Source organism: Anopheles merus, chromosome X (genome assembly GCF_017562075.2).
Source record: "Anopheles merus strain MAF chromosome X, AmerM5.1, whole genome shotgun sequence".
NCBI classification, from domain to species: domain Eukaryota; kingdom Metazoa; phylum Arthropoda; class Insecta; order Diptera; family Culicidae; genus Anopheles; species Anopheles merus.
In genome coordinates, this window is record NC_054081.1 from 8,905,320 (window position 1) to 8,915,379 (window position 10,060).

General features: G+C 45.9%; 1 protein-coding gene across 2 annotated transcripts; it reads left to right on the forward strand.

Moving 5' to 3' along the window:
* Positions 1–6,182: 6,182 nt before the first annotated feature.
* Positions 6,183–7,709, forward strand: LOC121594136 (probable alpha-aspartyl dipeptidase). Of its 2 annotated transcripts, none has more exons than XM_041917140.1 (3): positions 6,183–6,224; positions 6,802–6,926; positions 6,990–7,709. In XM_041917140.1, exons 2-3 carry the CDS (start codon positions 6,829–6,831, stop codon positions 7,633–7,635), a joined length of 744 nt encoding a protein of 247 aa, XP_041773074.1. In that variant the 5' UTR covers positions 6,183–6,224; positions 6,802–6,828; the 3' UTR covers positions 7,636–7,709. The 2 variants fall into 2 exon arrangements, with proteins under 2 accessions (XP_041773074.1, XP_041773080.1); XM_041917146.1 differs by lacking the exon at positions 6,183–6,224 and adding an exon at positions 6,360–6,637.
* The last annotated feature ends 2,351 nt before the right edge of the window (positions 7,710–10,060 follow it).

Consider the following 10,060-nt stretch of genomic DNA (forward strand, 5'->3'; position numbering starts at 1 on the left):
CCAACGCTTGCATGAAGTCACTATGTCATGACTTTTTTTTTACTGTGATCAGTTCTGCAAAATGTCACTGTCATAATGTCAGCGTCACGATCGCTACTGTGATGATCAGTGGTAAGACTCAAACAGTTAGTGCGATCATCACATGCTTGGTGACATTGTGTGCAACCAACTCTTGGTCAGTCACATGGTCGTGACATTTGCAGTCGGTGATCATCGCGATACTCATGGGAGATATGCGGTGCATGCGAGTGGTCTCAAGCAACAAATTGAGCAAGTTTCTCACTCTGCATGTTTCTCAAGTACATCCCAAGAATGTCGTGATTATCACCGACAGAAAATGTCGTGACCAAGTGAGTGACCAAGAGTTGGGTGCTGAACAAAATGTCATTAAACATTTGATCGATCCACCAATTGTTTGAGTCTCACCTCTGATCATCTCAGTTGTGTAGGAGATCTGATTTGAGCTTCGTTTCAGTTATGAATGTTGGTGACTAAAACAGTGGCATTTGGCAGCACTGTTCATAGCCCGAAAAAAGTCATGATTATGCTTGCGCCGGTATTAAGCTCAGCTTGTCAGTCAGAGTATCACAGTTGACTCAAGCACTCGGAAATCGTGTTCGGCATGTCATGACACACTTTCATTGAGTGTCAGCAATGAGCATCAAGCCACCACAGAAATGTCCATTGTCTTCGCTGGTGAAAATCTCGTGATGCTCATGACATAATGTAGCACTGCACACACAAACACACATCTCTGTGCGGGATTCCAAACCGATGGAAAGATTTTGGCAAATGTCATTGGGCTCTGCTTGCAGAATAGCACACAACATTACGCGTTGATCCGCACAGTCCGCAGTTCCCCATCAACCTCCCCCTCGCACTCACCCACACACCGCCATTGCGTTCGTTCTATTATAATTTATTGTAATTCTTAACCCCTTTTTTTCTTTAGTCGTGTAAGTCGCCGCCGTAAAGACGCGATAAAATTGGAGTTTGTTTTGCTTCCTTTTTAAAAAAAAACGTCTAATTGTACATTGTTGTACTGTAGTTGCAACAACACAAGCACACAAACACACACAAGATGGAAAGATGTGTTAGTGCTAGTGTGTGTGTGTGTGTCTTGGGGGTGGAAGGCGTCAAAGTCGCAACGTGCGTCCAAAGTAGAAACGATTCAAACCGCATAATTTCAAACTTGATATTTACAAGCAAACGAGACTCACAATAGTAGGCCAGATGTATTGCCCTTCCACACACACACCCACGCACCTTGGAATTAGAGTTGCAACGCGCGGCACCAAGGGCACGTTTAGAGGTTTTAGTTTTGTTTTATATTTTTTTATCGGCGGGCAGCAGGACGTAATCTTTGTATTATATAATGACTTGTTCGCGCAATCAGCGCATGTATGAGAGGGAGAGGGGGCGTATAGGAAGTAAACATAGAAAGCATAACAGGCGAAACGAGAAAGAGAAAGAGCGAGAGAAAAAGAAGAAAGCGAAGAGAACAAGAGAGAAAACGGAGAACACGGGAGGAGATTTTGCAGTAGCCATTCGTTTTTTTTTTAATTATTATTTTCATATACATATTTTTTTGTTTGTTTTTTTTTTGTGTTATGTAAATCGTACGTCAAATCAAAAATGAATTCGCTTTGATCTCCCATTTTGAGTAAGTCTTCACGCAAGAGTTAAATAATTAATTTTAAAACAAAGCAGCGTGTGTGAGGCGCGTGTACGAAGGCCCCCGATACAGGAGAGAAAAAGGAGCTTCCTTTTTGGATGTGTGTGTGTTTTTTTCTCTCTTCTTTACTCTACCTGTCTTTTAGTCTTCTTTACTCCCACCCATTCACGTTTCTTGCGGCATGCATGTAATGAACAAAAATCAAATAAGAAACCTTCACACTTGTGCAAAACAAAACACAAAAAAACTCCTAAAAATTCTTCAGCATCCCACAGTCGGCGGTCTTCTGTGAAGACCGCACACACATACACACACACACACAAACAATCTTTGAATAATGTTGCCTTCTATTTTTGTTTTTGGCTGTTTTCCTTTTTGTGGTCAAGGAAAAGCAACAGCTGTCTCCACGATCACCTGCTACCACCCCGACCAAACTCCTTTTTTTCTTATTTGGCGCAACGACCTTTTCAGTCAGTCAAAGGGAGGAGCAGGAGGATTTTTTCCTTTTTCGTCGCAAAAGTAAACCAGCCACTGGTTAGCAAAACTGAGAGATTAGAGAGCGAAAGAAAGAAAGTTAGAGAGAGAGAAAAAAAGAAATAAAAAAAAGAGAGAAAGAGAGAGGGTGGCCGCATACTATAGGGGGAGCTACTATGCATTACTAAAAAAACAAAACAAAACAAAACAAAAAAACTAACCTGTAAATAGTTTACTTTTCGACTGTTTTGGCACCATTTCGGAGTTCGGGGCAGCAGAGCTCGTGGATGGGGAGAGTGTGGTTTAAAACAAAACAAAAAAGATAGATAGAGAGAGAGAGAGAGAGCGAGAAGGGGGAAATATATGTTCGCGGAGTGGCGCCTAATTATAATAGCATACCTTAGTAATACTAGTAATAACCGTCTTGCTGCAGCGTTTAAAAAAGAGTTGCGGTTGGGCGCAGCACAGTGCGCGGCGTATGTTTTAGCTAAACTAAAAAGGAAAGGGGGCAAAACCCCACAAAAGGGCACGATCCCAAACACACACACACACACACACACACACACATACGCACACAGCGACAGAGACAGAAGGGAGTGAGAGAGGAAGAGAGAGAGAGAGAGAAAGAGAAAGAGAGAGAGAGACAAAGGCAAAGGAATTAATGTACCATTTAAGCGGATCTGTAAGTGTAACTCTCATGCGCGAGGAAATTATGAACTATATATTAATAAAATATATGTATATGTATATGTAAGCCTCTCTTTCTCTATCTCTCTCTGTATAGGTCGCGCGCGCGTGTGTGTGTGTGTGCATAAGAAATTAGTAGCGAAGGCAGGAAATTACTAAAACTAGAAGTAAAGCTAGGGTTAGGTTTTTTTTTTCTTTTTTTGGAGAGGAAGGAAGTGTGCACAGAACCTGCACACAGGCAACCAGCAGCCACCTGTTTACGTGAATGCGTTCGTGTGTGTTTAGGTGCGTGTGCGTGTGCGTGTGTGATGTAGCCAAGATGCACCCAAATTTGTATTTCTGTAAGATTTGCATTGATTTAGTACGTTAAATACAAACAAACAAAGCACATGCACACACATGCACATACACAAACGCATGTCCGCGCCGCGTACACGTGGTACATATAGGTTAGTTTTCTTTCTCCTCCTCTTCTTCTTCTTCTTCTTCTTCTTCTTCTTCATCATCTTCCTCTATCTTCTCTTCCCTAAGTTTATGTCCTTTTTTAAAATAGTTTTATTTGCTCCCGTAACGCCACCACTTTGGAAGTCCCCCCCCCCTCCCGCCCTTTCCCCTCTTATGTATAGAATTACTAATGTAAAAGTTCGAACCAACAAAATAACATACAAACAAGGATGAGGATGGCGTTGATTTCCCTTTCTTCAAGAAACAAACAGTAATCGCCGTCCTTTAGTGCGCTTGTGTGTGCGTGCGTGCGCGTGTGTAGTGTAGCCAGATCACTCCCACCCCCACCTCCTTCCACCTGTAAGCCATATCAACGGAGGGAAGATTGGACGGGGGCTGGGGGATTTTTCACGATCGATTCGGAATTTTCCTCTTCTTCTTCTTACTTGCGTAACGACACCTACTACGCGATCAGGCCCTGCCTGTACAAGGCTTTCGAGACTTATTTGGATACCCGTAATCGTAGTGTTCCATATGAAGATTGAACCCACGGCGGGTACGTTATTAGGTCGTGCGAGTTGACGACTGTACCGCAAGAATCACCAGCACAGCTGAGGATTGTACCAAGACACTAAGGCACTAAGCTACTAGAGAGAAACGCTCAACACTTGCACACACACACACACAATCACACACGTATGCACCTGCGTTACAGAAAGTCTTTGCAAAAGCCCGCGCTAGGTACGTTTCGTTTTTCCTTCATTCTCCTTTTTTTGTAATCGGTAAGGCAGGTTGCTACTACAACAACTACTACTATGACTACACTCGGTAGGCAAGCGGGCAGCAATGTGAAGCGGAGAGGCAGGGAAAGCGAGAAAGAGAGCGAGCGAGCTAGGGAAAAAATACAGCGATATTGGTGAGAATTAAAGTTAAATTTTAAACGGTTAAGTAAAACAAATGCGAAAATCCGATGGAAAAAAGGCAAATAAACGTTGATAAATCCAAGCGTGTTTTGGAGGTTTTTTTGTTGTTGCAGTTTATATGTTTGAAGAGGCTTTGGTCCTCTTACTATCTTAGGGTTTTGTGTGTGTATCTACTTCTGGATTGATTGATTTGTTGTTGTTCTTTACTTGAAAACCTTATAATAGATATCTATAGCCTTATCGCATATCGAGTCCATTTCAACTTGGATCGATTGCAGACATGCCATGACCATGAGTCTGTGGAAGGGCTTCATACTATACAAGCATTTGTGATAGCTTGAAGAACAAGAGAACAATACAATCCTTTAACAATGCTTTTTTAGTTATAGGGTCCTGAACTTGTCTTGTCATTTCTTATAATTAGATCTAACATTTGTGGTTTGCTCTTGATATCACAGCTATCACATTGGGGTCCAAAGCTGTCAAGACGACTGTGAAGTAGGATACCCAAATTGCGAATATGAAATCGGTCCTTTCTAGAGTTTGGTTGTCTATGCTGTAATTAAAGGCTGACAATAGTCTAGTCCCAGAAAAAAAAACAAATAATACGTCATTTATCATCGCATAATGATAGCGAAATATCAAGACACCACGAGGTGGAAACAAGTAAAGCTTGCTGGAGACACATGCAGTCTTGTGAATCCTTCACCGTAGCAAAGGTTGTAACATCTTCTGCTAAGAGTAAAACTCCTTATTGAGATATCATACATATGACGTCACTTATGCATAGAAGAAACAGGAGTTACATCTACGAAATTTGGAGATGCATCGTATCTACTGAGGCTCCGTAGTCTGTTGAGGCAAGTACTGGAAGCTTTCAAGAACCCTAATAATGTTTGATATACGGGTGCGGACTGAAGAATTTCACCGTGGAGTAGCTACCGTGGAGTGGCTGTGAACACGCCTACGAAGAGTAAAAGACGGACGATCTTACAAAGACCTGCATAACGGAACCTCTCAACCCGTCCAAGTGTTTTGCGGTTCTTCACCGAAAATGAAGAACGATATGGTAGGGTACAACGGTGAGTCTTGCCAAGATAGCATGAATGCATCCGGTGTTCAACGACTGTGGCAGTTGATGCTTCTAAACAGTGCGTGTAGTTTTGTGGCTAAAGAAATGAGCATACTCCCACCCAACCGCAAGCTATCAGTGACCCAAAAGCGGCTGACGTTGAACGATAAAACAAACAAAACTGTGAATCCCCAACCTAAACTTTCTTGTTGGATCCTGTCCTTCTAGCCAAAAAACAAAAATCCCCATTTAAAACAAACCAGCCTCGGAAGCCTTCAGTCTGTGGTTTGATAAGCGCTGTACAACTGGCTATAAATTAGCGATGGGTAAAGTCGCCAAAAATCCGGAGTTGGACTCCGATCCGACTCCGATAATTTCGGAGTAGACTCCGGAAGGTAGGTCCACCCAGCATTATCCGGAGTCGTTCGGAATCGTCCGGAATCGTCCGGAATCGCTCAAAATCGCGCGGAGTCGGCCGAAGTCGTTGAGAGTCGTTCGGTGTCGGAGTCATTGGGAGTCGGAGTCATCCGGAATCAGTTGGAGTCGAGATCGTCCGGTGTTGGCCAGAGGCGGCCTTCGAAACAAAGGCCAATGTACGAATTGTACACGCAAAGTGAAAGACGAAAAAACGCAACGAAAATAAATGCCTGATCACAAGCACATTGCACCGGACGGATTCTGCCGACTTCGATCTATTCTGGACAACTCCGAATGACTCCAACTTCGGTGGACTCCAACCCCAAACGACTCCGAACGACTCTGGACGTCTCCAGGTGGAACTAGTGGTTCGGCTTTTGCCGGAGTCATAATCGGACTAACAGTACCCGGAGTCGGATCGGAGTCATGGGTGCGCTCAACGGAGCACATCACTACTCTAAATTCTATTTAAATACGGCACTTCGTTCAGACTGCGCTCAAACGACAACGTCAACGCCAACCCGTTCAAAAGGTAAGGTCCCGCAATAAAGCACAAAAAGCAGAAACTTCAGGCACTTTAGGTGTGATTTTTTACAACAACAACAACAAAAAATGTCAAAAAGAAAGTGACGTCACTGCTCTCCGTCTAATAAAGCCTTAATAGACCTTGCCGAGGCCACACTGACAGCCGGGTGGGCGTCCATTGGGCGCGCTTCTGGTGGGATCTTTTGTTTCCATCCGTCAGCTGATCGTGCGTCGACCATTGCGGTGCATTGTTGTTTGGCCTGCCCGCTTCTGAGTGTGTGCGTGTGTGTGTGTGTGTGTGCAGTGTGTTGTTGGGTACGCACTGGCGCGCGAAACAAAAGCCCGAGACTGATTAGATTAGACAACACATACCTCATCCATTTCTCTATTGGCAGATATACCCACACGAAGGTGGCGAAGGTAGGTGGCGGTCGTCGATCGTCGAGCGAGAGCTTAAATATAGAGTGGCTGATAAAGGGCAGCCATCGCGCACTTGAAGTGTGCCATTGCGGGTCGTCGTGTTTGGCGTGATACAGTGAACGGTTAACTCATTTTCGATTTCTACTCCGTGATCGGCATTCCAGCAAGCGTTCATCTCCACCGTCGGCAGGATGGGCAAGCGGCAACTGTTACTCATGTCGTCCTCGGCGGTGCACGGATTCGGATACCTCGAGCATGCCGAATCGGAACTGACCAGCTTTCTGAAGCAGTAAGTCGGCAGGAAACACTGTGGTCGCCACACTCTTCACCACTGGTTTTGTTTTCTTTGTAGCAACAGCGTGCAGGAGGTGCTGTTCGTGCCGTACGCCCTCACCGACCACGACGGGTACACCGAGCGGGTCGGCAGCGTGCTGCGCAAGCTCGGCTTCGGCTGCACCGGCATACACACCGCGCCGGATCCGGTCCGGGCGGTGCAAAGCGCCCAGGCGATCTACATCGGCGGCGGCAACACGTTCCTGCTGCTCGACACGCTCTACCGGCGGCAGCTGGTGGAACCGATCCGCGAGCGCGTCCTGCACCACGGCGTACCGTACGTCGGCAGCTCGGCCGGCACGAACGTGGCGACGCGCACCATCCAGACGACGAACGATATGCCGATCGTGCAGCCGGCCAGCTTCGAGGCGCTCGCGCTCGTCCCGTTCAACATTAACCCGCACTACCTCGACCCGGAACCGAACGGCACGCACAAGGGCGAGACGCGCCCGGAGCGCATCAACCAGTTTCACGAGCTGAACGCGGCACCGGTGCTCGGGCTGGCCGAGGGAACAGCCCTGTTCGTGGACGGTGATCGGGCGACGCTGGTCGGGCCGCAGCCGGCCGTACCCGGCACGCCGTACGATGCGCGCCTGTTCCGCAAGGGCGAGCAGTCGGTGCTGTACAAGGTCGGCAGTGATTTGAGCTTTTTGCTGCGTGAGTAAGCGGAAGACGGATGCCGGTTGAAAATGGGCTTGTGCGGGAAAGAAGCAATAAAAAGGCGCAAATAAATTTTAAACATCTCTTCTACTCCTAAGAGTACGCGGAAATTAATTGCCTCTTAACCCAATACACATTCTGGTTCAAGAACTGCACTTGATCTAATGCCGGTTCTGGATCTAATACTGAACCTATATTGGTTCTGGAACCATTATTAAACTCATACTGGTGCAGGAATTAATACTGATCATATCGGTCTAGGAACTGATTATGAACCCATATCTGCCCTGGAACTTATGAAGAAACCATTCCGATCTTGGAACCGATCATAGATCCATACTGCCCTGGCACTGATCATGAACCCATATCAGTGCTGAAACTGAAAGTAATCCCATAAAGGACCTAGAACTGATGCGGAACCCATACCGGTCCTGGAACCTATCATGAATCCACACAATTCCTAGAACCTGTCATGAACCCATACCGGTTCTGGAACTTATCATGAACTTGTACCAGTCCTGGAATCGATCATTAACCCATACTGGTCCTGGAACTACTCATGAATCCATATCAGTCCTTAAACTGAAAGTAAACCCATAAAGAACCTAGAGCTGATGCTGTACCTATACCTATCCTGGAACCTATCATGAACCCACACAATTCCTAGAAACTGTCATGAACCCATACTGGCCCTAAAACCTATCATGAACCCATACCGGCCCTGGAACCTATCATGAACCTATACCGGTAATGGAACTACTCGTTAATCCATATCAGTCCTAAAACTGAAAGTAAACCCATAAGGACCTAGAACTGATGCTGATCCCATACCTGTCCTGGAACCTATAATGAAGCCATACTCGTCCTGGAACCAATCGTAAACCCACACTGTTCCTAGAACCTGTCATGAACCCATACTGGTCCTGGAATCGATCATGAGCCCATACCGGTTCTGGAACCTGTCATGAGCCCATACCGGTCCTAGAACCTATCATTAACCCATACCGGTCCTGGAACCTGTTATGAACCCATACCGGCCCTGAAAAATATCATAAACCCATACCGGTACTGGAACTACTCATGAATCCATGAATGAATTAAACTGAAAGTAAACCCATAAAGGACCTAGAACTGATGCTGAACCTATACCCGTCCTGGAATCAATCATGTACCCACACTGTTCCTAGAACCTGTCATGAACCCATACCGATTCTGGAACTTATCATGAACTTGTACCAGTCCTGGAATCGATCATTAACCCATACTGGTCCTGGGCTGGAACTACTCATGAATCCATATCAGTCCTTAAACTGAAAGTAAAGCCATAAAGGACCTGGAACTAATGCTGAGCCCATACCGGTCCTTGTACCTATCATTATCTAATGTTGGTCCTGAAACAGAAACTGAATCCATACCGGACTCGAAATTGACACTGAACCCATACCGGTCCTGGAACCGATCATGAACCCTTACAGATCCCGAAATAGCTCCCCATTTCATTTATTTTCAAGACCTCTAGATTCATCAAATTGTTACTGAGGTGTGGGATAGCGAATCGATGCCTTGTGATTGGAATCTCGGCATCATCTACCCCATATACAAGAAGGAGACAGGTAGGACTGCAACAACTACAGGGGTATTACGGTGTTGAGTACCGCCTATAAAATATTCTCCCTGATCCTTCAGGATTGTCTTGTCCCGCACGTCGGAAACTATCAGAGAGGATCCCGAAACGGAAAATCAACCACTGAGCAGATCTTCACCATGCGGCAGATCTTGAGAAGATGGCTGAATACAGAGACAACATACCATCTCTTCATTGTCTTCAAAGCCGCATATGATAGCATAGCCAGGGTAAAACTGTATGACGCTATGAGCCCTTTTGTAATCCCGGCCAAACTGATAAGGCTAGTTAGAATGACTATGATCAACGTCACTTGCCAGGTGAGGGTGGATGGAAAACTCTCAGGACCTTTTGCTACCACCAAAGGTCTGCCCCAGGGGGACGGGCTTGTCTGTCTCCTATTGAACTTGACGCTAGAGAGGGCCATCCGCGACTCGAGAGTGGAGACTACGGGAACCATCTTCGACAAGTCAACCCAGATCCTGGCATACGCTGATGATATAGACATCATTGGTCTGCGGCTCTTCTATGTAGCAGAAGCCTACCAAGGGATCGAGCAGGCGGCAGAGAATCTCGGTTTGCAGATAAACGAGGCAAAGACCAAACTGATGGTGGCAACATCAGCGGGCCTACCAACAAATAATCAGAATCTACGTAGGCGTGATGTACAGATAGGTGAACACACGTTTGAAGTCGTCCAACAATTCACCTATCTTGGGCCAAAGGTCAGCAACGACAATAGCATGGAAGCTGAGTTGCGGGCAAGGATGCTGGCTGCCAACCGGCCATTCTACAGCCTGAAAAAT